This window comes from Bolinopsis microptera, chromosome 10 (assembly GCF_026151205.1).
Source record: "Bolinopsis microptera isolate Bmic1 chromosome 10, MBARI_Bmic_1.0, whole genome shotgun sequence".
In the NCBI taxonomy this organism is placed as follows: Eukaryota; Metazoa; Ctenophora; class Tentaculata; order Lobata; family Bolinopsidae; genus Bolinopsis; species Bolinopsis microptera.
The window spans coordinates 12,314,780-12,342,161 of NC_087081.1; the positions used below are offsets into that span (position 1 = coordinate 12,314,780).

Sequence of the window (27,382 nt, forward strand, 5' to 3'; positions counted from 1 at the left end):
TCGTGGCTGAATGCATGTAATAACGATAAATAAGATCTTAAATATATATTTTTCAAGATTGAGAACAAGTAAATTACAACTGAATTTGTGTATGAGAACTGAATATAAAACATCATTCTTAAATATTCAAATCAAGTAATTTATATCCAATATCTTCTAACTGCAACTCCCTGATACTTCTGAAACTTAACACAGACGTTTAAAAATTTTGACTAACGGAAACCACCTGAAACTAATAAAGTTAACATGAAAATAGCCAGACTCAATTGTATATCAGCCTCCGGAGGACCAGAGACTTCTGAGTAGGTAGAAACGAAATATCAGGGGATTTGCAAGTAGCGAGAATTTAAAGTGGTTAACTGATTGACATATTTGAGATGCCAAATACAAATCTCATATTTCAACCAGTGATAACTTATGTAATAGATAAAATCAAATCAAATACAAATGGCATTGTATATAGTGATATGTTTATGACAATAAGCTTAATTTCTCGAATATTTAATAATATACTGAAGAAAGTTGGCATATTTCCAACTTCAGCTTAATGAATTAACCGTAAAAACTAAACCTTTAAGAAGTAACGGTATTAAATGCCAAACAATTATATGATTTAAAAGATAAATTCGAGATTTTAAAGTTTAAAAATAAAATTACTTATAAAGTTCTGGTAGGTTTAATAGGTTCACAAATAACACTTAAAAACAAAGTAAGTTTGTGAACAATACTACTTCCCGGGAGTCTATCTAGCGAATACTCAGTCTCTTCAAAGAGCGCGCAGACAGAGAGATCCGCGCGCACGCGCAGTGTGAGGTTGTGGCGCTTCTCCGGACATTGCGCGAAGATGTGGTCGCTGTGCTGGTCTGTGGAAAGAATACCCCACATGTTGTGTGTACATGTCATACGTAACATTAGTAATGTGTAGGAGCGTATCTACAGGGAGATATTGTTAGTGTTTATTGTAGTAACTTTAGTTACCTTAGTAACTGTAGTTACCATAGTTACCTTAGTAACCATAGTAACTTTAGTTACCATGGAGATTACTTTAAGTACACGTAACAGTAAAATAAACTTTATATATAATAGTACATATTAACAGAGTTTGTTGTGTTATGAATTTGACAACTACAACAAAAACCACATAAAATGACGTAATACCTCTCGTCTGATAGCAGATATAGCCATGTTTGAGTCAGGTCCAGTGTACACAGAACCCCTCTGACTGCTGTCTATCTGGTAACTGTTCTTAAACCCTGTAGTACCTGACAGAGGAACAGTATCAACACACAACAAATACTCTTAAACCCTGTAGTACCTGACAGAGGAACAGTATCAACACACAATAAATACTCTTAAACCCTGTAGTACCTGACAGAGGAACAGTATCAACACACAACAAATACTCTTAAACCCTGTAGTACCTGACAGAGGAACAGTATCAACACACAACAAATACTCTTAAACCCTGTAGTACCTGACAGAGGAACAGTATCAACACACAACAAATACTCTTAAACCCTGTAGTACCTGACAGAGGAACAGTATCAACACACAACAAATACTCTTAAACCCTGTAGTACCTGACAGAGGAACAGTATCAACACACAATAAATATTCTTAAACCCTGTAGTACCTGACAGAGGAACAGTATCAACACACAACAAATACTCTTAAACCCTGTAGTACCTGACAGAGGAACAGTATCAACACACAACAAATACTCTTAAACCCTGTAGTACCTGACAGAGGAACAGTATCAACACACAATAAATACTCTTAAACCCTGTAGTACCTGACAGAGGAACAGTATCAACACACAACAAATACTCTTAAACCCTGTAGTACCTGACAGAGGAACAGTATCAACAAACAACAAATACTCTTAAACCCTGTAGTACCTGACAAAGGAACAGTATTAACACACATCAAATACTCTTAAACCCTGTAGTACCTGACAGAGGAACAGTATCAACACACAATAAATACTCTTATAGAATATTATACAGGGTGCAGACTGCAGAGAGCAGGTGTACCACATAAAATGATGGCTTGTTTTCTCGACACATGCACGTCACCTGGTACCTTAATTTTAAAATACGAAAGTTAAGAAACCCCCTATTTTTGTTACTATTCCAACTTACCTACAGTAACTCTCATCAAGACTTTAGTACTGGTAATAATCCTAGATACAGGTGACAGGGTAATATTGAGACTGGACTCATGAGGGGTAGAACAGGGCCCACATCTTATAGTTACTTTGGGTTCCTGAAATTAGTTATCATAATGTACACTGTACAGGTTGTAATGTACTGGTCGTAATGTATTGGTTGTAATGTACTGGTCGTATTGTATTGGTCGTATTGTACTGGTCGTTAAATATACTAGTCGAAATGATGAAACCCAGCTTGAAATGATAACCTAACAAAGTATACCTGAATCTCCTTAGCAAGCTCATCTAACTGCTGTATGATCTGGCGTCTCTTTGTCTTATGCTGGTGGTGCAGTATCTCAAAGTTCAGCAGTTGTGGCAACTTAGGTTTATTATTGACAATCCCCAACATCATGGTCGAGTACCCACCTCCCTCTGTTGACGAGTTCTCCTCCTCGTGACTTATCTTATGTCTCTTGTGTAAATGGTGCTGTAGACACAGCTCGTCTACTCGCAGTATAGGGGAGGGTTGGAGGAGGCGAGCACGGGTGAGTTCACCTTCAATCTGACGGCGCAAGTACAACTTGGAACCTTCACTCTGTCTTACTGTGATCATGTTATCAACTGACTTGCATACCACAGAGGGGTGATTGTAAATTCCCATAGCTACAGTTACGCAGTCTAGTGTCATGAGATGGTACAGTTCTTTAGAGAATAAAGAGTAGAGTATTGCTAAGATTTGCGCGTGAGGAAAAGGGATATGTTGCCAGTAAGAGGGAACAGGAAACCCAGCTCTCTCGCTACAGTCCTCTGATACCGTCAGGTAAGATAACATTTGTACTGATGGGTCAGGGGTAACCTTCAGAGGGTAACCTACTGGATCATCATTCCTAGTTACCTCAAACAACGCCTCCTCGTTGTAGTATTTCTCTGAACCGCAACTCCTGTAACTAGCATCTCCCAAGATGTACGACCCTTGCTTCTTCATCTTGAATCTGGAGCTCATCTTAGCTAGAGCCGTGTGGAACTGGCCCACATTACCCTTACTCATGTTATCTACTCCTAACTGGAGGATGTGCGCGGCTGATTTGAGTCCGACCTTCTTAGCCACAACTACTTGTGAAGTGTTGTAAGGGGGGCGGGGTTGCTGGACTGGGTCCAACATTAGGAACTGTCTCTGTTGGAGTAGTGCCATTAGATCTGATAACACGCACACCTCTGCGTAGGAGTGGTTCAGATCCCGCAACACATCCGTCCAGGGGTGCTGCTGAGGCTCCTTCTCTTCTCCTACCTCCTTATCTATAACAAACTTATAGTCTATCTTCCCTGCTCTGTCCAGTAGTTTCTCTCCTATACTCACTGACTGCACAAACTGCTCCTCCCCATTCGGACCAAACTCCTGGATCCTGTTTTCTAGGTATGGTTCTACAGGGACTAGGAGGTCGTTTAGTTTGGTTTCTATGTCATCAGCATTCGCCATTTCTACCTCATCTAGAGTACCGTTACTTGCAAACTGTTCATCTCGCATATCTTAGCTCCTGTAGTGTGAGGAATTTTGTAGAAGTGAAAAGCAGTAACAACAATATACAGTGAAAATTGTGGCAAATTAATGAAAATTGAAATTACTTTTGAAATTGCGGGTGAAGACAGTAACTACGACATTTTACATGAACTATTTTTAAAATAGCGAGTTTTTGACACAAATAAAAACATTATAATTGCCCAACGAAGATATAAAGCTATATCGATCAACTTTTTTTCTAAGCCGAGATGGACCACAAGATGATACCTTGTGGCTTAGAAAAATCGCCAGATCATTGACTTTCCATGAATAAGTAATAATAAAATATAAACAAAGTCTGAGAAAGTTCTAAAGAATCGTACCGAGATCAATTATCAAACCATTTAAAGTAATCTAGAAGTTTATATTAATCTTTTCTGCAAGGGTGGTCGTCTAATTCAAGATTTATTAAAAAAACATTGGTTTTTGAGATTTTAGAAGTGTAAAAGAACATCAGAAATATTTCGGGGTAAGAGTCAGGTATCTAGACATTCCAGACATTCCAAGGTTTGTTTTGAAATTTGAAATTTTTGAGCTCTACAGTCGAACCCAATCTTTGCATGTGATACACAATAATATAAGAAATATATCAACTCAGCTAAAAGAAAAAAAAAACATACAATGGTCAATCAGCAAGTTTATAGTTTGTACAAATAATGTCTGTTCGTTCGTGTTTTACCGCACCATACCGCAACTATTCCCACTAAAATCAATCTGGTAGCTCCACATTACTGAATGTGACTTTGGGCAGGGAATTTTTGGAATCACTGGTGTTGAGAATAGGAATATCTACAGGTATAGCAGTTTCTTGGGCAGAGTAACCGTAAATATATGAGATATTCCCATAGACTCTGATAGAAGGAAACTTCTTTAGAAGGAACAGACAAAACTCCTCTCTAATCCCAAACCACCACGGATTCCCACCTTTCTGGTAGAATGTAGATACCACCAAACTGCCCATCCCAAGGTGGTAAGGCAGGAATATGGCGATGTAGCTGTGACTCTCTGCCTCTGGGTTATCAATCTTAGTGACTAGCAGACCAAGAAAGAGAATGAGGGAGAAGTTAGCGAGGGAGTAGAGACAGGAGGCGGCAGTGCGTGGGGTGCGGAGTGAGGGGAGGATGTCGTTGGTGCACAGTAACACAGCAGTCAGGGCGATGTAGTAAATCACCGCTATACTGCAGATACCCAGTAGGATCCACAGGGGTATGAGGATGATCTGCCAACTCCACAACACCAACTTCTCCAACCTGAGAACCAGGAGGACGAACTGCAGCATGTTGACGGAGAAGAGGAGCTCTAGATCCAGTGGGCGCTCCTTCTTCCAGCCCCACCCACATATAATGATGGAAAGCACGGAGAGGAGGAAGAGAGGCATGAACACAAGGTACCAGTTCATGTGGGGAGGCGTGAACGAGAGCTTATAACAGAGACATGCCTCAAATGAGAAGAGGAGCATTTGGAGGGAGGTGGAGAGCAACATAGCCTGGAAATCAGCTACTGTGCCCATATCGTGCACCACATCCTGGGGAGGTTTATATAATCACATTATTATTATGTCAACAGAATCACGTTATAACTGTACAAAAAAATAATTACCCTAGTAATTTGAAAAGTTTATACTTTTTGTAGTGAAATGATAAGCACTAAGCGATAAAATTCACTGACCTGTTGCAAGATGTATGATCGAATTCCCATAGTGCAGCCAGCTATCATGATAAATTTCCACATCCAGAGAGGAATGAAGACCCCCCAATAGGAACAGTCCATCACCCCTTCCAGTTTAAAAGAGAGGAGAACTCCAAAGACGAGGAGAGAAGCGAACACGAGGAACCTTCCTGGGTGAAACTCCTGGAATAGGTGCTTGCAGTCCACCATCCTGACTAATGGTTAATTAATTCGTTTATTTAATTACGCATCACTTAGAAATTCAGGCATTCCTACCTCCAGGAAACTATATAATTTAATGACATGATATTGATAAACTGAAAACATATATCATTTTCAATCGACATTATTTTTACTAGAGTTGAAGGTGAGCATATAATAGTTAATCACAAGAAAACTTATCTATGATTCGATATAGAATTCATCAGTTCATAAGTTTATTGTCTAGTTTATACATTTACAAAAACTATTCGATTATAAACAAATTGGGTGACTATTCAAAAGTAGATACAATAAATACCAAAATCTCAGAAAGTCTAAAAACATAATTTGCAACAATCAAAGCAGAGAACATATTAATATCAATATTTTTCTTTAGGTCAATACTTTCCAATCAGAAAGCTATACATATAATATTCTGACACATAATTCAATCCAACGACTGTGCTTGAGATAACCAAAACATGATCCAAATAATTCAAGGAACATTATGTAATTGTTAAACATCTAACAGTGTGTGATCGTAAACGATCTTAATTTATCTTGTAAACTTATGAAACGCATCTACATGTATTGTCTGAGCAAAGGAAAACCTCTGAAAACCCAATAGGGGGATAATACTACCCCTCCCCCTTAACTTAACGAATGAACAAGTTGTCACGAGTTGTTGTCCAGTTCGGTTAGCTTAACACACATGATGACTGTGAATCCTGGAAGTAATTTTCAAGGTTAATGTCTGAGAATTATCATGTGTAATTTCATAACTTTCACCAAAATATTTTGAAAAAATGGTGAGTGGTGAAAGTAAGAAACAGTAATGCCAAAGTGAATTGCAATTGGCATTACTGTTATTAAATAATCTTTGAAATCGACTCTTTCATGCTTCCACAACTACTTACCAATGAACATTAAATAGTTAAATAATGGTAGTGACATTACGGTTAGATAATCAAAACAACTCAGACAGCTACAGGGGAATGTGTGAGAACATTTTATAACACTCTTTACCTTTAATTTCAATAGGGAAGTATTGCGTTGATTTAAAAGGTTGAAAAATACTGCGTTATACTGCCCTAAGGTTATTGGTTGAAAATTTTTGGAATTTAAAAAAGACACAAACACATGCAAGACATGATCAAAAGTTTATATGTGTAGATGAATACAAGACATGACATAAGTAAGTCTAAACACATTTCAACAAGTACAGTATAACTATTGATAACCTTGTTTAATTTCTTATATATGAGTTGAAACCTGACGCTGTGGTTGTGAGCGTCTATTAGCCTCAAAAGAAGAGGGCTGCTGTTCACTGAGTGAGGCCTGCAATGCTCGTGCCAATGCTTCATCTTCCTCAGTTGCCAGCGCACGAGCCAGTGCCTCATCTTGGGAGATTTGCTGAGAGGAGCTGGCAATGGGTGCACTGAAAAATATTGATGTCATGGTCTCCTCCATTTCTTATCTTAACACAAATTCGTATCATGATCTACTGTTTTTTTTGAGGTAGATGAAGAACTCAATGATAGTACAGCATAATGTTCATAATATGCATTATGCACATGTTATAAATGTACTCGACTACAGAAACAGAATAGCAGGTCTAAAATTCGAATTGGTTACCTATTGGTAGCAGGCTTTGGTTTTGGTTTTGGTTTTGGTTTAGCTGTTTCCTGTTTTCTTGCTAGAGGATGAACAAAACCTTTACAGGAATGATCTTGCTCAAACCGATGTGCTAAACAAAAGTTTAATTTGCAATTCTTGCAGTTGACTGGTATAGCTTCTTTTTTCTTGCAACCCTGTTTATTGCATCGATTTGGGTACGTTTTGACCTTTGGAACTTTACTGCAGTTGTTTTCAATATGTGAGTTCACCTGAGTTAAATATAATATATTAATAATTGTATTCTATTCAAATGTCACTGGGTACACATGGTAATTTTGATATCACTGATAATGAGCCATTGTAAACACACCTTGATATTAGGATCATCACCAGGCTTCACAGGGATAATCTCTCCACATTTTGGACAAACAGGCACTACTCGATCTACTCGATACTGCTCAGGACAACTGTGGTCTTTATACTCTCGATGATCTTGACAGAAGATCTTTGAACATAGATCACATTTGTAAGGGAGAAAATCCAATCTGTTACATTCATTGTTTGAGCAGGACTCTCCAAGATGGGGTAGTTCCATTTCAAGTTAGCACTACAAACAGAGGATGTTTATTGAGATGATATAATATGTTAATTGGAATGTCTTGGATTGAAATGGGAAATTGTTAGAGAAAAACAAATTTTTTTTTACGGTACCACAAAACAATCAATACATAATTATATTCATAAATAAATTCAAATTTGAATTTCAACAATATTATATACAGCCCGCCGCGCACACAGTCACACATTGTTGAGAAATCCTTAGGTGCGGCTGTAAGTGCCGCGCGCAGGGTCTATTCAATTGTTATCTTACAATTACATGTTCCATTTATTAATTACTAAAGCTAAAATTTCAGAATCAGAAGGAGGACAAAAAGTCATACACCAAATGGGCATTATATTTTATGAATTGTTTTACATCTTTTTATTCTGTAAAAATGTGCTAAAATTAAATTTCTTGTTTCATTGAAATTTCTTGTTTCATTGAGAATAATTTTTAAAGGTTTGCAGTTTACTACAAACTGACCCGGAGTAGGCTCTTGACATTTTAGAACTCACTGTAGTTCAGAATGCTTTTTAACATTGTAATGAACAAACTTATATACTTACATACCATTTTACAGACATTTTAAACTATTAATTTATTCAATATTTAACTTATTCTTCTGATGTTGTTTAAAACTTTAAAACTTTCATTAGTAGTTCCATACCTCTGGGGTTTCAACTTTTATATTTTAGACTTAGATAGGGTGGAGATTGTTCTAACCAATATTTACCCTTTAGCAAGATCACCCTGAACTCTGTGGTGAGTAGAGTGTTACACGTTGTAACTGCGATTAGCTTTTCCTAGTAATTTCACAGTTAATCTTTTTGGTTAGATATGAGCTATTATTGATATTACTAATTGCATTTATTCTATATATATATGTACATACATATGTATTGCATTGCAAAATATGTATGTTTCAAATAGATACCAACCATCAAGAACCACATCATGGTTTCATTGCATACTGCAGAGCAATAAACATACACTAGATCATTAATTTTTTCCGATTAATATATTATTACAACATATAATATTATTGGGGTGCAAATCTTCCGCATTGTTAGCTAATTATAACAAAAACTCACATCCACCTGTAGAAGAGTCTAACTCTTAAAATGCCTATTTTATAATTTTACACATGAGCAATGAGCATATTGCATAATCTGGAGGAAAACTTTTGTGGGGGTACCACTTACAAATACCTAACTATCTCAGAAATTGTGGCCATTTAATAAAAACATTATTTTTAAAAATCCTAACATTATTTTTTAATCACCCTAGATCATAGAATATGATAATCCATTGAAAAATCAGTGGGCACTCGAAGTTTTGAAATTTAGATGGGGTTGTCAATGGATATTGTTTCAGTTAGAGTTAGAGTTATTGTAAACTGTAGGGGTTGAGATGTTACACAGAATAAGACTCGTTAAAACTCAGAAAATCAAAAATCTTGAAAATTAAAATTAGAATTATAATTCAATCAAATCTCAAGCTACAACTAGTTACATAAAAAATTCAGAATTGTACATTTTTACGAAAAAATGCTTTAAAAGATTTAAAAGAAAAAGATAAAACAGAAAAGATAAATAATAATATATGGTGAACCAAATTTTTTTGATACGTGATAGTAGCCCTTCAAGCAACTTAGTTATCAAAAACAAAACTTTAAGGTGAAGAGAGAGCCCTTTTGAGATGGACCATGATTGACAGATGGTCTGGGATGAAGATGGCCTCCCAGCACAGTTCCCCAACACATCGGCGGAGAGACCCGATATTATAGTTTGGTCGGACACAGGAAATATTGTGATTTTAGTAGAGTTGATGGTTGGCAATGAGAGTAACCAAGTAGAACTTAAACAAGCGTGTTATAACAAAGAGCTTATTCCTGGGCATCATGGCAGTGGGTGGAAAGCTCTTTTCATTTTCCGTTAGAGGTTGGGTGTAGAGGCTTGTGGCATCATACCTTACCAGCCCTATTTTGGTGTGACTAAGAGAGTGAAGAAAGCAGTGTCCTCAAGTGTTCCTATGCAATTTGGTTAGCAAGAGAAAAAAATAAGTGGAGTCCCTGTTACAAAATCCTACAAAGACCCACGGTTCTACCATCAACTGAGTGGGCTGACTGTTGGGCCCTTAAAACATGTTTAAAGCTACACTTGAAATCTCAATACGTTTTCATAAAATAGATGCTATGAACATCTATCAGATGTCTGTTTTTGCCAATAAATTTTGACGAAATATCTCCTGAAATGGATACATACCAGCCATGTTGGGCCGCAACCGCCATTATTTTGCCCAATACAGCTCTCATGTGATAGGGAATAGCACCCTTGGAAAAAGCAGTAGTAATCCAGGGGTATCCCTCAACGTTTATTTCTAGGTTCGAGTCTGGTAAATTTACCTCCTTTTGAACACCAAACGGATAGAACTGGTAGATACAATCCCTCAATGGGACACCAACATCAATGGGAAAATCAAGTAGCCGAAGCGTATTCAAGTAGGTCAATGACAAGCAAGCATATTTACACTTCATTGGGAATGGATCTTTCCGAAAGAGAATAGAGGCTTTATCAATCAAGCTACGGCTTATGTCAATTGCGTATAGAGGAGTGTATCCACTTTGCCCAAAAACTTCCATAATCCTTGAAATACTTCTTCGTGCAACAATGGCTTCACTATCCGAGGAATGCCAAGGATTTCCATGTATTTTTATCTCATGGCTACCGTAACAATCCAGCTTTTCTTGGATAGAAAGTCCAGCAGCAGTAATAGCCGTCTCCAAAGGCTCAAGGAGGTGGTTGCAGTTAATCAACCTTAATCTGTCCGTTTTAAACAGGGACAGCATACAGAAATCATTTGGATGAGCAGTAAAAGTTGGATCGTAAATGAAGAAGAAGCAGTCTCCAGTGCCTTTCAGATTAGTTGAAGTGATAAGTCTCCAGTTTACCCCACCCATCCTTCCCACTAAATTGCAAATTACTTTTCGAGTGTTCATTCCGTCCTCATGAGTCGAATCCCAGGTGCCATTGAAAGTAATCTCATGCAGGATTTCACCTGAAGACTGAACGTCCTCAGTTCCCGATACACTTTTGGCCGAAGCATCTTCAAGAGCTAGCATAACTGCTTGTTTTATATGCTCATCATGATGCAGAAGGATAAGTTTGTTGCCTTGCAGTCCACCACTAACTTATTACCAGGAGCAATACAGCAAACTCTAGATTTACCTCTGTTTTTATCAGATATTGCCTCCTTTGCAAAGAACCAAGTAGATTTGTCAGAATGCATTGCTAAATCACTACTTGTAATCAGGTTGTAGCCTAGATTGTACATTTCCTCTAGGAGACGTATGGCAAAAAATTTTCCAAGAGTAGCTCTTTTTTTACCCTGCCGAGGAAAAAAAGTAAACTTATCCCCAACATGCATCTTTACAGTACCACGATAATCTTTGAGTTTTCCTCGAGTGGATCCATATTTGGATTCTATTTCCTGATCGAGTATAACAAGCATTTCTCTCACCTCCGGTGTCACATTCATGACTCTTATCTTTGAGTTGAAACATATTGAGATTGCAATATAGGAATCAGGGATTGCGGTAACTTGGATGATGCTTTGTTGCCCATGTTACCTAAAAATAAAGCGATTTTGTCCAAATTTGGGAAATTAAGTTCTTATTTCTTGGCCAGTTTTGTATTTCGTCATATTGGTCAAAAGACAATAACACTATTCAACCCAGACAAAAAGCCTCTCGCGGTTTTTGCGGAAAGTTAATGTCGTGGTGCCGGTAAAATGGAATGGGTCCTGATCCTAGTTTGTTGGTCAACTGCTATGTCAGAATCAAGTTTCACAGAAATTTTAGTGAACCCCCCCCCTCAATTGATATCCAGAGAAAAAGATTTAAAATTAATTTTATAATTCTATCTCAGATCCATCATCATAATATTAGTTGATAGCCCAACCAATCGCAGAGAGGCCAGATTTTAATTATGAATCGAGCGCTCAAACGTCCCTGTTTTTTAGGTAAAGCAACCTCCAAAATGAAACAAGAATTGCGCCGGTTAGCGGACGCTAGATTTCCATCGACCGTAATTAATTACAATTAACGATCGTTTCATATTGGTTAAATTACCAAATTTCCTTGGGGCGTTACAGAGAACAAAATGGAGGGGTTGCCGTTGTCAATTATTTGAATCGAAAGTTAAACGACCGGACACCGTAGCGCAGCCTGTGCGGTGATATGCATGATGCAGTTAAAAGGACATCTGTCCGACAGCGACTCTTGTCCGACCCAATATGTTACCAGAAAAAAAGACATCTGTCCGAAATTGTGATCTAATTGCAATACGACACATTTCCATTTTCCAATCAGAGACATGATCTGAACTGAGATATGACCTGAGCTGAACTCTACCATAGTTTGTTTTCATTTGATGTCAAAAATTGGACAATAGTTTAAATGTTATATAAATAACTGATCTCCATACCGCTCTCCTGTGTGTAATGTAGGCTGTGATGTGATTGGCAGCTTGTTACAGCTTGTTAGTGTACGGCTAGCATGATCCTGTCCTCAAATAGTCAATCACGTATCGATGGATCAGATCTCAATGGATCAAATCAGCATTATATTAGGACTGTGGGAGCAACGTCACAAGATTACACGTGAGCTTGTGAAATACGAACGTGATCCGAAATCACAAATTTGATCCGAAAGTTGGACAGATGTCGCCAAAAACGACTCCTATCTGACAGCGACTCTTGTCCGAAACCGGTAATTCGACTGTCGGACAGATGTCACCCAATCAAATCTGTGGTAGTTAATACAATGTGAATCATAATAAAATGTATCTTTAAACTCTCCCGGGCAATTGCCCATAAGATCCTAGGTAGCCCTGTTGATGGGAGGTTGTTCAGTGATGTTACCAAGGCCCAAAAAAGATTTTCCCCACGTTCTCGTAGATCTGTAGTTATGTCATGATAGCCAAACGTATATGTGAGAACTGTGTCTGCTGCAGCAAACCTATTCGTGCTGGACACCCATTTATAAATTGCAATAAGTGTGACTGCATCATTCACAAGAGATGTAAAACACAGGAAAACATTGCCACTTTTAGAGAAAAAACTTACTGCTCAAATTGTATTCAAAATCATGATATAATTCGTTATAATCCATTCTATCAAGCACCTCACTTTTCAAACAACGAACTACTTGACAATGAACCTCACGACTATATAGACTCAATAGGTACAATCTCAAAAACTCTTGAGAACTGTCAATCATATTCTACTAAAAACTTCAACAACCTCATAAAGCAGATTCCTCAATCAACATCAAAGAGCATTTTCTCACACTACTTTCGAAATATTGATGGAAATGGTACTAACTTTGACAAATTGGCTTTAGAATTAGCCTGCATAGACCATACATTTTCTGTGATAGGTCTAGCAGAAACAAACATTGATCCCTGTAATAGTCAGCTGTACCAACTTAAAGACTATACTTCATGTTACCAAAAACGCTTCGTTTCTAATAAGACACAACAGGTAAAAAGGAAAGGAAGTGGAGTTTCTCTCTACATTCACAACTCCTTTAACTTTAGTGTGATTGAAAAGTTATCTGTTTGTACAGAGCACTTTGAGTCCCTATTTGTAACAATAAGTAATGCTCCAGAACCAGTAACAGTTGGAGTTGTATACCGCTCACCAAGCAATCCACTTGCTAACTTTAATGCACAGTATAAAGAAGTTCTTACTGCACTGAAAGGACATAAAGCATACATATTAGGGGACTTCAATGTTAACATAACCAATTTATCAGGCCCAGATGAAGATATATTTGAAGAAGTTATTTATAGTCATGGGTTCACGCCCACAATATCCATTCCCACACACCAAATGCCCCACTGCTCAAAAACGTGCATTGATAACATACACACTAATGACATTCACTCATCAACTATATCTGGAGTAATTCAGGATAGTGCTTCACATCACCAGCCCATTTTCTGCCTTCAAGTAATGAATTCTGATGCTAGTTCGGAACAGAATAAACCACCTGAAAAAACAACCATTTATTATAACTATAGTAATGCAAACCTTGATAAGCTCTGTGAAGAAATTGAAAACGACATAGATACATTCTACCACAGATGTGACTCTTTTGAATCCTTCATGGATCTGTTTCAAGAAAAGATAGATATATCTTGCAAATTGGCTTCACCAAAAACCACCAAACGAAATAACATAACAAATCCATGGATCACAAACGGCCTTATCAACTCTGTGGAGAAAAAAGCCAGACTTTATTTTGAATGGAAAAAAACAGAAACATTGTTAATTCCAGATGGGGATCCGGAAAAACATAATGTTTACAAGGACTACTCAAAATATCTTAAAATTGCCATAAAAACTGCCAAAACCAGGTATTATGCTGAAAAGTTTGAGAAAAATAGCCATAACTCCAAAAAAACCTGGCAAATAATCAACGAGCTTCGTGGCAAAAAGAAGAATCAGCTAAAAGATGACTTCATTATAGATGGAACTAGAGTAATTTGTAGGCGGACAATTGCAAACAAATTCAATAGTTACTTTACATCTTTAGCTAGTAATTTAAATGAGAAAGTTTTGTCCGACAACCAACTGTCTATCCAACCAATGCAATCATTTGTTGAGTTTATGTCGAAATCAGTCAACAGTTCAATACATCTAGAAGAAACTCATCCTGAGGAGATTCTTGAAATAATTCAAGAATTCGTTAACGGAAAAGCCAGTGATATACCAATAGCAGTTATCAAGAAACCGGCTTATCTCTTATCCAACATATTAGCAAATTTGTATAATACATGTATTCAAAAAGGCACGTTCCCATCCATATTCAAAATAGGCAAAGTAACTCCTATTCATAAAAAAGATAATAAAGAAAATATTGAAAATTATAGACCTGTGTCAATATTGCCAATCTTTGGTAAGATATTTGAAAAAATAATATACAAACGGCTTTATACCTTTTTCACTGCTAATGACATTCTCAGTAATGAACAATTTGGTTTTCGAAAAGGCCACTCAACCTCACATGCACTCCACAAATCAGTTCATTCAATCACAACATCAACATCCAGTGGTAATCATGTTCTAGGAATCTTTATTGACCTAAGCAAAGCTTTTGACACTCTTGACCATGGCATTCTCCTGAGGAAACTGGAAAATTATGGGGTTAGAGGTCTAGCTCTAGGACTTCTAAAAAGCTATTTATCCGATAGATCACAGTATGTTTCATTTCTCAACACTACATCAGAGACTATGAATGTAAAATATGGAGTTCCCCAAGGTTCCATACTAGGCCCTCTACTTTTCTTATTATATATGAACGACATAATAAACTGTTACAAAGGTGATGAATGCAAATTTGTGCTCTATGCTGATGACACAAATATATTTATCACTGGACCGTCCAAAGAATCAACATACTTGAAGGCCAATAAAGTTCTTGATTTCGTATGCAAATTCATGAGAAGTAATCTCTTACATATAAATATGTCTAAATGCTGCTACATACATTTTCTACCTGCATACGAATCTGATGAAACCTGCGCCAGAGTTAGGCCGTATGCCGATGAATATGACAAATCACAAGGAATATTTATAAATGGACACAAAATTGTCAAGGTTAGCAACACCAAATTTCTTGGTGTAGTAATTGATGAAAAACTTAGCTGGGGCCCACATATAGAATATCTAAGAAAAAAAAATTAGATCCACTACAGGAGCACTTAACAGGATTAAACATTCAGTTCCAGGGGAACACTACCAAAAAATATACTCTGCATTATTGGAATCACATCTTGCTTACGGAATAAGTGTTTGGGGCTCAGCCCTCAAAGACCAACCAAACGATAAGCTGTTCATAACTCAGAAACGTTGTATAAGAATCCTTTTTGGAGACCTAAATGCATACCTTGACAAACATGCCACTTGTGCACGAGCCAGACCTTATACAAAACAAAGGTTAGGAGCTGCTTTTTTCGAAAAGGAGCACACCAAGCCCATTTTTAATCGACTAAAATTGCTTACTGTTCAAAACTTGTACAAATACCACTGTATATCTGAGATATTTCGAATTATGAAATTTCGCACTCCATACTCGTTGTATTGTACTATAGACTCATCAAAACGTGATACAAGTAATGTCATAATCCTCCCAAGAAAATCCAACACGTTTCTTTATATAGCCTCCAAATTGTGGAATAGCATACATAAACGGATTCTAAATGAGAATGGGGAAATCCTCACTACTTCTGTATCTTTGGTTAAATTACGCTGTAAAAGTATCATCCTGGGATCCCAATCCATCAACAATAATAACACCTGGACTTACCACAACTTTCACATCGCCCCTCACTCAGTCACAGACCAAACCAGTTCATCACTCACTCACCAAATTGCCGACCCAATATCTATTGAAGTGGCGAAAATTTTATAGACAAATGACATATCGATATTATTGCTGCAGCAGATACAAATACCAACATTATTATATTCCCAAACGTTTGAACCATTAAATTAACTAGGAAATTCAATCCTCAACTTAACATTTACTGTTTTAAACTGATATGATGATATTAACTTAACTTATTATTATTTTTTACATACTCCTTCTTAGTGTGGTGACTTGGGGTCCATAAATATAACAATACAAGCTGATAAACCAAAAAGAACAACTGGGGTAGGTAGGTAGCCCTGGTGGGTGCGTAAACTTTACGGTCTGCTCTCTCCAAGATCAGCCTGCTTCTCCATTTTACCGTGAAGCCTAATTTCTAGTTTTTATAAATACAATGCAAGTGCAGGTTTACTAATCTTAATCTACCTAACAACTCAATAGCCCAAGTCACCATACCCGTAGTATATTCCATGGTAATAGAAGAACTTTAAAGTTATTCAAATTGTTGCTATAATTGATTTAAATAAAAAATTGTTGTTTTCTTGAAAAAAAATTGTTGTTTTCTTGTATCGTTCATTTCGTCTAAATATAAGGAATCAATCTATTCGCAATCATGTTCAACATGATAGTCATAACATCATAATTTATACAACAACATAACGGATTACTAATATCGGGAGCCAAGTCTGTGGTTGCACCAAGCACCCACAACAAAATGAGAAGTTTGTATCGCATGAAGTTAACGAAAGCTTAAACGACAAATATCAATGCGAATCAAAATGTATAATAGCGAAAAGAGATATACATGCGCGAGGTACACGATCTATTAGCTCGATTCTTGGTATAGAGTACACCTTTACATAAAAGCAGTGTAAAATGCGCGCGCGCGACCATCACGTGATAATTTGTAAAGGAGCACGTGTTTGCGGAGGTTAATGCATGTTTTGCTTTGTGACACCACGAAAAACCTATACCCACTATACCCATTCTCAAATCCTACCACTTCTAACCATCTATTGCCTTTTTAGGCGATGGAAAAAATAACTTGATTTAGGGTCAAAAAAGCCCAAAATAAATATTTCCCGCCCTGTTTTCGGTTAGAGGGAGGGTCATTTTTGACTAAAATTTGCTTTATTTAATTCATTTTCACCTTTTATACCTCATTGTTACCCATGATTGTGAATTATTATTGACATAACAGGTAGGGTGGATGATTTCAGCCATCTAAAAATTATCTGGAGACCCCCATGGTGCCCAGATCTATAGAAACGGGTCGTTTTGAAAATATTCAAGCGAAATCAGCCAAAATTTTAGTTTTTACCCCTTTTAACCATACAAAGACTTTTGACATGGCCTAAATGTGGTGCACGCACCGCGGGCACCACAGCTGCCCGCGCACGCTTGCAGACCGCTATGTAGCGGTGCTGACGGAGCACACGCGCGCTCACCGAGGATGCACGCGTGGCACACGGTAAGGCAAATAATGGAAAAGAGAATCGCTCTCAGTACTGACAAGTTGGAACTAAAGGTTCAGGTTATATCTGAGCGCTATTGCGTCTGAGAACTGTTGTTTGTTCATCAGATATCCATACTCTTTTAAAGGTAGTGCTGTTAACCAAGCACTTGCCCCTTTCTCAGCAGCTAGTTCGAACATCAACTTTGCCAGTGGTGTTGACTCCAGCTGCTGGCGAATTTCTGCTTGTTTTTGTAGATAGAAGAGATTCCGTTCGGTTGTTATTTCGGTTTTCACTCCTTTGCTGTGTTTCCAATCCTCTGTGTAGTTGTCTACCTGCTTAAGAATGGCTTCTTTTAGATGTTTTGTAGCTTTACAGGAGAATTTGTACTCTCGATCTGCCATGTCCATCATAACTGGAATACCTAATCCTCCATATCTTGGTGGTAGAGCCATTATGTTCCTTAGTTCGTCAGTGCAGCTAAACAGTCTGTTGATGATAGCTGGGATAAATTCATCACGTGTTACTTGTTCCAGAGGAGTAAGCCTATCTGCAACTCCTGGGGTAGTTCTGCATACATAGAAGTTCTACAGAGCTGTACTTTGACAAAATGTAAACTAAACAACACCAAAACTTAATGCATAAAGCTATAACTCTTACATCATTAAAAGGAGTTGAGAAGGAGCAGTCTTTTGGCTCGGTACAGAATTATCAAACATTCCATTTTCACTATAAAGTTCGTTTACAGCTTCTAACAAGTAACAAGTTTTCTATGTAGCAGTAGTTTACACTCTAAATGAACACTACTTGGCGACAAGTTTTCTCTTGTTACGAGACCAGCCCCATAATAAAATATTATCTATAATACAAGCAGAGAAATCTAAACTGCAACTGAGCAGAAGGAAAACATGAGCTAAAATTACAACTAAACATCAGTAGTAAATAACCGGCAGCATTGGATATGAAGCATGTAGCGCTCGATTTTCAGAATCAATGATATTTCTCAAAATCACAATTGCGCGGCGCTCCAAATTGGATTTAACCAAATTTTTGCGACCTAGACTGTACATTATTATTTACTTGGTGAGCCTAGGCTTAATTGACGATGTCAATTCATCTCAGCTCGGCGCAGCACAGTAGCGCAGTTCGCCGATCTAGAGAGATCTGCTTTCACAGTTTCACATAGCCATTTGTCTACGCGTACTGCAGTCGCGCGCTACTGCAAGTGAGAAGGCTCTGGTTAGAGCAAAGATCGGTTCAGTGAGAAGCCTCATTGAGTGCGCGGCGCGGCACAGTAACGCATCGCGCTACAAAGCCTAGGCTATTATGTTCACAAACATATGAATAGAGATTTGGTGGAATGACAGGCTGAGCGCCGTCCAATAAACCATTATAAATATTTTTAAACTTGAGTCATTTCTTTACTTGGATTTTTTGTATTCAATAGTTTTTGTCAATTAATTTGGTTGACTGGTAATTCATATTTTTCATTCATTTGCATTTATAATTACAAATAATGAATAATAAATTTAATTTTTTCTAAATGGCGTAGTTGTCAGTTGTTTGTCGGACCGTTAATATTTTATTTGTTATCTAAACTGTAATTGTAAAAAGCTCCTCATATCATCGCGCATCATTGCATTGCATCTAGATCTGCATCATATTATTAAATATATATGTTTTAGTTAGATAACTTTACTTTAGCTTTTTAGTTATAAACGCGGGGTGATACTCGTAAAATATCTGTCCAACTCGGCGCGCGTCTTGGTAGGTTTTAACGAGTGATACTTGTAAAATATCTGTTCCATATATTGGGTCCTTATCCTTGTCACTAGTCCCAATTGGATTCACTTTACACAAAACATGAACGTTTACAATTTAGACGTACACATTGGCACGATATTTATTAGAAAGCAAACAGTATAAAATAATACGTGCGTGCGCGGCTTGAGCCGCGCCGCATAACAATTTATGCGTTTAGGGGCTGGAGTACGCGTGTTTACAGATTAATGAATTGTTGCATTGTAAATATTTAAAGTTGACGATATATTACGATTTAATAGTAAATTTTTCAAAGCTGGCTTTGGACTTAGGTAAAATTATAATTTATTTATTTAAAAGAAAAAACCACGGATAGTTTTTAATTTACATAGTCGTATAACTATAATCAAGTTAATCCTGTTTTCAAGAATGCGCGGCTTTGGCGGCCAGTTATTGACTTGTACATAAAATTGAATTTTAAATAGAAATGTGAATGTATTAAAATTTAAAACTTTCAAAACGGAGGCTTATAAATATTATTATATTATGATTGTAAAATAAAGGATAAAATTTTAAATTTGTTTCACTAAAAAATTTGTTTCACTATATTGGACAGGACCGTCGACGAGTCCAACTCGGCGCGCGTCCTGGTAGGTTATAAACATACAAGGTAGGTTGTAAACCTACAACTTTTTAGTCGTTGTTTAGGTGTTAGTTTTTATCACGTCATGTTGATTGACGATGTCAATTCATTGCAGCTCGGCGCGGCACAGTAGCGCATTTCGTCGATCTAGCGATTAATTAAGTAAACAAATTTTTTAGTAAATAAACAAAATTTAAATTTTATTAATAATAAAACAAAAGTTTAATAAAACAAAAGTTAAATTTATTACCAATTATTCAATCAATACATATCATAAATTCTAATATTGGAAACACAATGCAGAATGGATGTCTTAAACTATAATTTTGTTGTCACTAATAATCTATTTACTTTCAAAGTTGAAATTTAGTTAAGTATGAAATGCCACCACATCATAGTTAGGGTAAAATATAATTCTTAAAAATTTTTAAATTGAGAACAGTAATAACGACTTTTTACCTACTATTATGTGACCTTGTAAGAGATATTTACTTTTAAAAGTTGTATTGTGCGGTACAGACTACCGTGTATTGTTGTTGTAATATCAGTCTTTAACGACGTTTTAACGGATTTATATTTGTAATGACACTTTTAACTTTGTATTATGTAACTTTTATTTAACTTTTACGATGATATTATGATGATGAGATTAGTGTTCATGATTTTTTTTACTCTAGAATATTCGATTGTAATTCATATTTCGATAATTACCTACTTTTATTACCCTAACATAACTTTACAGGAAACAATAAAACACCTTTTATTTCAGAATCTGTACGGAGTCTTGTTCGTCTAGTCGGTTAATTCGGTCAGTTATGTCATTAGTTTTTAACACTACTAATACTAATAAACTAATACACATCATTTCATCACAATATTTGTAACTTTTAAATATCATCTTTTAACTTGATTATTTTTAACCTTTTAAACATAAAATTTTTGGGTTGGTAACATTGTAAATTTTTTTTGAATCTTGCTATTGAATACTGAACAGAATTCAAATAGAGCAGCTAAGTTGTTTATAAGGCGGAGACACTTTGTCTGGTCGCCAGCGGGGTCGTACCACGATCGTTAGCTGCAGTGTATGCCTGAAATAGAGTTCTGATTAGTATCTTGACACAAGTATCACGTGATCTAGCTTTGGGATGTTTCTCGTGTTACGTTTTTTAGTGATCGCTTGACAGGGTTTTGTCAGCATGTTTAACTTGCGAGGAGCTTGACAGCGGTGTCAAGTGATGTGATCCTTAGAGCTTGTTAGTTTCGGAGCGTATTTTAAGATTTTAGTATTGATAATGTCTTAGTTTCTAGTCTTTCTGTAAAGGAAACATGTTCTTGAGGCGTGTTTGGCAGGCTATTTACCCCGAAATAATAACTCGTGGTATGGGACGCGAGATTTCGAGGGCACTAGCTTGTCGCGGCCGCTGGAAAAATGTTTTCTCAGAGAAGATTTTGAGTACTTGTCGTAGCGCGCAGGAACCTTCTTGTGTGAAGTAGACCTAATTTTATGTCATTTTCGTTTTAATTTTTTACGCGCGCACGAAGCGCTAGTTTTAGTCTTTTCAAAACTTTAAAATAGGGGGAGTATCATATTTTACCTTTAAGTTATTATATTCATAGACATGTCTGAGTGGTTATGTTTTGTTGTTTCACACACACTCATTCCCTTAGCATGTAAATACAACAAGGATGTAAATATAGAGGATTCAGGTGAACGGAACGAGAGCTAACCCTGAAGGGCAGGTAGTGTAATGTTTAGCTTATTTTGGTTTCTATGTAGTAGTTTCAGTTTCTTTGTAGTAGTTCCTTTAGTCCTAGGTTTGTAGTTTTGGGTTACTACTTTCTAATATACTTTCTTATATTTACAGGGTTGTTTTTAGTTCAAGTGAGTGTCTGCTGCTGTAAGAGTGAAAGCCAGACAAGTCAAGTTCCTGTGTGTGTGTGTCACGGGGACCACACAGAAGAACCTAAAGAGAAGATCTAGTGTTTGTGAGTAAGGGAATATCACAACACGTTCACATCACTTCTGGGGAAGTGATAGAAGAATTAGTTTCTAAGAAGTTAGAAGAAGTTAGAAGAAGTAGTTTATAAGAAGTTTGAACTGTTATTAAGAAGGATTTACAGTTTTGGGAAGATTTGTTTGTAATCACATTACCACACCACTCACGAGGTTAAGTGAGTGAGAGTTGTGTTTGAGGTCTGTGTAGAGTGACGTGCAGTGATAGTGAGTGCAGCGTTAGTGTGCTAACCCATTACCAATTTGTTAACAATTCATTTACTAACCTATTTAACCAATTGTTACCAATTTAGTTACTAACCCAAATTACAACTTGTTTTACTTTGTCTCCCGTGATTGATCAGAATACACAATTAACAGATTGCTCTATGACTTAAAATTTAAAATTTAGCAAAAGATATCTAATTTTTAAATAGTTGGTTACAGTTTATGACAGTACTGGCATGATCAATTTTATTGTGGCTGGTAAAAGGACCCAGTTGCCTGTAAGGGCTTTACCGAACCCCTGGGGACCACAATGTGATAGGATCAGGCCAGATGTTTCTATGTAGAGCAATTTATTTATTTCTGAGCTATGGTTACGTGGTATAGCTGGTGGTCATGTTTAAAGGTCAGTTTATCTTTGTGTGCTAATTATCCATCCAGATGCTTAGTGATGTGAGTAAATCATGCCCTTCTACAATATATAACGTTAAACTATAAATTTGTTTTTTTGCCATTACAATGAATAATGATATTATAATAAATATAAGTAGACATTCGTTAATGTAAAACTTTTTACATCCAGTACAACCCAAAATGTCAGCCGACTAACAAAAATAAAGAAAGCTAGCATGTTCATAGTTTTTCTAACGAGCATACTTATTGACCAATAAAATCCCACAATCACTGTCATGTGTCAAAATAATATGCCTCACCTCCACTCTACGATCCACATCTATGATCTAGTATATAGTTATAAAAAATGAAAAAGTGATATGAAAAATGATGAGCACTCAATTGAAGTCATTGGAACAAGGATGGACATTTCACTGTATAAATTGAACAGAATACTTTGATTACTATCAGGGCTTGAATAATGTTTTGCAATAACTAGGTATTTTTGTGTCCTGTTGTTGTTTGCACTTGATGTTCAAAAGTAATGGAAAAGTCTACCAGTATATATCCACCAGCGGGCTATATTTGCGCCAGCAGGCCCGCGCAGCCCGCTAGTTAGAAGACCTGATATATCCCGGCCCGTTGTCACAGCCCGCCGACATGGCGTGATGCCCGCTATAACAGCGGGCGATATAGCGATATAGCCCGGAGATAAATTTTATTTTTGTGTCCGGTAGGGCTGCCGGCTGATGATACAGCAATGCACGTGTACCATATTTACGATGATCGATACACATTATAACACACTACACAATACACATCAGCACTATTATCCTCCTATTATTGATATTCATCGTCACTGACATTACATTAATTATTCCCATGGCCCAGGAATGCAGTTCCAGTATGGATCACTTATCTCAAGCCCCTATATACGACGCAGCCCAATATGATTGGCTTACATTGAACACGTGACGTGTTACCATGGTTACAACAATTAGTGGCGACCTTGGCTAGAGTTGACTTTTATACACGCTCCATTGTTTATTTAGTTATTTCAACTGATTCCCAATTCTACAATTGCTCAAACTATTTCGAGTAATAAATCTAGAAATTTTATGCCGGAATTTTACGTGTAACTCTATTGTGTTCCCGAAAGAAATTGTGCCCTGTTTTTTTGTTTTGAAACTATACCATTCGAATTACGTTTGTACTGAAAGAATTAGAACTGTAGCTTCTCAGATGACCGAGATATGAAGCATAACGAGTTTACTCATTACGTGTGATCAGGTGATTGGTTTACCTAATCACGTGATAAGGTGCCCCCGTTAACTACCCCGTTAAACATTATGAGAATTGTTAAGGGTGCCCAATTAAGGTGTCGTGTCACGGTGTCACATAATCACCCAGTCAATTTTGTTAACGAGATACAGAAAATGCTTGATAACTTCGTCATTTCTAATCTGTTTTGCCTCATGTTTTTAGATCATATGCAACATTTGATAATCTACCGTCCCTGAATAAATGAAGCGTTCAGCATGTTCAGAGAAAACAAGATAGGTGTTTGAATATTGAATGGGCGTGGTCTAAAATATTCGAATTTTCAAATTTCGACGACGGAATCCTCGAACCAGTAAGTACAGTATGCCATCTGCAAAGCAACAGCTCTCAAATATAAAACATGGCTGAGCTATTAAGGCCAACGTATGGGTACTGACTTTTGGCCCACCCTGTACATCTGACGTGTTGTCATGGTAACAGGAATTCTTTGTTACTTGTAGTATGGATTGACAGAGATACACAATTTTTAATCTATGTTAATGATTAACAACCTGTTGACTGTTCATCGATATGGTTGGTGTGTAATACCATTATAGTACATGGGTTTTCAATTCTTCTATTGTGATATGTAATCAGTAATGTTGCCCTGTCCTGCATCTTAAACCAAAGGCTAAAGCATGATTTTCTCGTAAATTTGCAGCTTTAGTTCGAAATCTTTTACTTCTATTTGCTATGATTGTTGGAAACTGTAAAGCGCCCGCTGGTGGATATAATACATATCCTACTCGCCTCGCGGGCGGAATCCCGTATAGCACTCGGGCCCTCCGGGCTATATGGGGATATGTCGTCCTCAGGCTATGCGGAAAAATCGTCAAAAAACGAGGTCCAAGATTTTCAAAATCGAATAAAAACTTTTCTTAAGCCTATTTTAAAATTCTGATAGACTAGAATTTTCTAAATGGTCCTTTATCCTTAGAACATATCCCGAAAGTTTCAAGGTGATTGCTCAAAAAATGTAGGAGAAGATAGATTTTTAGACTCGTTTTTCAGGGTTACACAATACACATGAGCGCTGACCTTGCATGTCTGAAATGTAACGCTTGATTTATATGTATAATAATTAATTGAATTGTCAAATAAAAAAGTAATGAAATTTTAAATATTAAATAAATCATTCTTTAAAGATGGTTGATGATGTTCCAGATGGCAGATCTCCCACCAGCCCCACAGCTTACCGGTACACTCTTAAATATTTACCTGTGCTAAAATAGAAATCAGGGATCTTTTACAATCACTATTCCAATTACACTAAAATCAGTAATGTGCTGATTCTCTTGGTTGTCAGAGAAGACAGTAATGGTTTTAATCAACTAATTTAAAATTCTACTGGTTTTGATTGGCTTATAATAATGAAGTTCTAATGATATTTAAAGAGTAAATGGAAACTCCACATTTCAGGGTAGAGAACGGAGGGAACCACCTATCTCCGGTACTAGCACCTCACAACCTGACACCGAACAGTGTTCCCAGCAGTGAGCTCTACCCTGACTCCACTCACTCTTCTTTTGATGGTAACTTACTTAGTCATTGACTACTCGTTACATATTTCAAAGTCTAGTCATCACAAAACCTATCATTAACTCATTGGTACATTACTCTGTACACTGTCACTCACACGTGAGTGAGAGATCTTTACAGCGCAGATCTGAGCTGTTTATACGATAATTAATGATAGTACATGTTGTTATTTGGCAGCTCCTACAGTCTACACCATGAAACCTTTACGCACCTGCTCACTGATTAGAGCCAGTATTTGTAACATGTATTGGGAGGTAGAGATCAGGTACTGCAGAGCACCATACTGAGCTGCTGGTCCAGGGGGCGGTGTAGAGGTCCTAGCAGCTCATTAGTCTTCAAGTAGTAGTAGCCAGCTCAATGTACCATGTGTAGTGTGCTGAATGTTATAAGTGATACTTTGAACACTACATAATATATGTACTAAATAATTTGAGCAGACCATGGAGTCTAACAATGACCATTGGTAGAGGGAACTAGTTACCAGGCCTTTTGACTGCACTGTTCCAGAATCCAGACCTTTTGACTGCACTGTTTCTGGCTTTTTCAGCTTACTTTTGTTTTCCAGATGTCTGCTTTCTAAGGGTTGGATGATGCATATTTTGTATAGTGTGTCCTCAAAGGCACCGGCTACATCGTGTTATCACAAGTTACAAATAGACGCGAGAGCTGGCTACTAATTGCAGCGAAAGCTACGCTGACTAAACACTGAAAATAAAGCACCGATTTTGAAAGAACTGATGTATGAAAGTGGACGAAACTGTTTTGTAAACCGTACAATTAATAATTCTTTCTTATAGAGTTATAGAAAGAATTATTAAACTAGTCTCATTTAGCATTGTTTGATCAGCTTTCCTGACAGAAAGACCTACCTAATTGAAGAAAATCACTCGAGCTGCGCTACTCGCCAAATTTTCCGCACATTTGCCGCACATTAAGCAATTTGAGGCAAGTGCAGGATTGCACTTTTCGCAAAATTTTGCCGCAGTTATATGTTGCCTCTGGTAATAATTAGTGCCAATCTACCTAATTAGCTAATAAGCGTCATAAGTGTCTCCTTATCAGTCAATATTGTTTACTTGTTATGCTACATACATGGTACATCTTATAGATAAATAAGTAATACTGCCTAAGGAGTAAGGTTTATGATTCAAGGGATAATACTATAATATCCGGTAATAAAGACTAGGTAGGACAAGTGAAACTACCGTTTAGGAGGAAACGCGAGCTTTCAGTGTGCTACTACCAGATACTATCCCTTGAATCATTATCTTATCATGAGACTGATAAACAGCAAACCTGGCCAGGATCTCATATGCCTAAGGTTTAGTATTAGTGCTTAGTTTTAAATTTCACGTCTGTTCGTTTTATGTCTTGCAAGGCTAAAGTTATGTATGAAATAGGTGAGTTTGATACTGGGGAGTAGGGAGGGGGGGGGGGGGGGGGGGGGGAAGGAGGAGGGGTGCAACTTACTGTGGTGAAAATTGTCAGACACCAAACCATTAAAATTCAATAAATAAATTGTTAAATGTGTTTTTGAGATTACAATTTACTAGAGAGGATGGAGCGTTCTGAGTGCCTGCTCTGAGTGCCCCTGTGTATTATTCTATCTGGTCAGTTTCCGGTAAGAGTCCTGGCAGTGGTTATATAATGGGATACATACGCAGTATTATTGGAGTATTATAATGTGTCGTAGTCTGGTAATAAAGTGGAATAGTTGGCCCTTTTTGTGAATACCTAGTAAACCTGGAATATCAATACATGTTCTGCCTACATTGACGTACAAACAATGTGCATAACTACAATATTAGTGTTACCACTTACTA

The 27,382-nt window shown here is 37.0% G+C and overlaps 4 protein-coding genes across 8 annotated transcripts in view; 1 reads left to right on the plus strand and 3 right to left on the minus strand.

The window, feature by feature from the left end:
• Positions 1 to 27,382, plus strand: part of LOC134822326 (protein Aster-A-like) — a 98,215-nt gene that overhangs the window by 24,915 nt on the left and 45,918 nt on the right. For all 4 annotated transcript variants that reach the window (XM_063833320.1, XM_063833321.1, XM_063833324.1 and 1 more), the window contains exons 2-3: positions 25,164 to 25,218; positions 25,440 to 25,552. In XM_063833320.1, the coding sequence (XP_063689390.1) occupies positions 25,166 to 25,218; positions 25,440 to 25,552 (166 nt within the window). In that variant the 5' untranslated portion in view covers positions 25,164 to 25,165. The remainder of the gene's footprint in view (positions 1 to 25,163; positions 25,219 to 25,439; positions 25,553 to 27,382) is intronic.
• On the minus strand, positions 33 to 3,689 carry LOC134821794 (mediator of RNA polymerase II transcription subunit 17-like). Its single transcript, XM_063832569.1, has 4 exons — positions 2,433 to 3,689; positions 2,142 to 2,265; positions 1,159 to 1,262; positions 33 to 933 (listed from the first exon to the last, which is right to left on the minus strand). Exons 1-4 carry the CDS (start codon positions 3,675 to 3,677, stop codon positions 658 to 660), a joined length of 1,749 nt encoding a protein of 582 aa, XP_063688639.1. The 5' UTR covers positions 3,678 to 3,689; the 3' UTR covers positions 33 to 657.
• Positions 3,811 to 5,589, minus strand: LOC134821796 (transmembrane protein 185A-like). The gene is made up of 2 exons (XM_063832572.1): positions 5,379 to 5,589; positions 3,811 to 5,235 (listed from the first exon to the last, which is right to left on the minus strand). The coding sequence occupies exons 1-2, from the start codon at positions 5,586 to 5,588 to the stop codon at positions 4,420 to 4,422; spliced, it is 1,026 nt and encodes a 341-aa protein (XP_063688642.1). The 5' UTR covers position 5,589; the 3' UTR covers positions 3,811 to 4,419.
• Positions 5,790 to 7,810, minus strand: LOC134821849 (AN1-type zinc finger protein 2A-like). Of its 2 annotated transcripts, XM_063832663.1 has the most exons (5): positions 7,567 to 7,810; positions 7,215 to 7,465; positions 6,852 to 7,017; positions 6,606 to 6,670; positions 5,790 to 6,307 (listed from the first exon to the last, which is right to left on the minus strand). In XM_063832663.1, exons 1-4 carry the CDS (start codon positions 7,789 to 7,791, stop codon positions 6,638 to 6,640), a joined length of 675 nt encoding a protein of 224 aa, XP_063688733.1. In that variant the 5' UTR covers positions 7,792 to 7,810; the 3' UTR covers positions 5,790 to 6,307; positions 6,606 to 6,637. The 2 variants fall into 2 exon arrangements, with proteins under 2 accessions (XP_063688733.1, XP_063688734.1); XM_063832664.1 differs by lacking the exon at positions 6,606 to 6,670 and having other exon boundaries at positions 6,182 to 6,307.

Excerpts from the sequence above, each read along its gene's own strand:
- LOC134821849 (XM_063832663.1), bottom strand. The coding sequence starts at position 7,791 with ATGGAACTACCCCATCTTGGAGAGTCCTGCTCAAACAATGAATGTAAC. Across the intron at positions 7,466-7,566 it reads GTGATGATCCTAATATCAAG|GTGAACTCACATATTGAAAA; the intron begins GTGTGTTTACAA and ends TATTTAACTCAG. Across the intron at positions 6,671-6,851 it reads GCTCACAACCACAGCGTCAG|GGCAGTATAACGCAGTATTT; the intron begins GTTTCAACTCAT and ends CAATAACCTTAG.
- LOC134821794 (XM_063832569.1), bottom strand. The coding sequence starts at position 3,677 with ATGCGAGATGAACAGTTTGCAAGTAACGGTACTCTAGATGAGGTAGAA. Across the intron at positions 2,266-2,432 it reads AGCTTGCTAAGGAGATTCAG|GAACCCAAAGTAACTATAAG; the intron begins GTATACTTTGTT and ends AACTAATTTCAG. Across the intron at positions 934-1,158 it reads TATCTGCTATCAGACGAGAG|ATACGCTCCTACACATTACT; the intron begins GTATTACGTCAT and ends ATCTCCCTGTAG.
- LOC134821796 (XM_063832572.1), bottom strand. The coding sequence starts at position 5,588 with ATGGTGGACTGCAAGCACCTATTCCAGGAGTTTCACCCAGGAAGGTTC. Across the intron at positions 5,236-5,378 it reads GATCATACATCTTGCAACAG|GATGTGGTGCACGATATGGG; the intron begins GTCAGTGAATTT and ends AAACCTCCCCAG.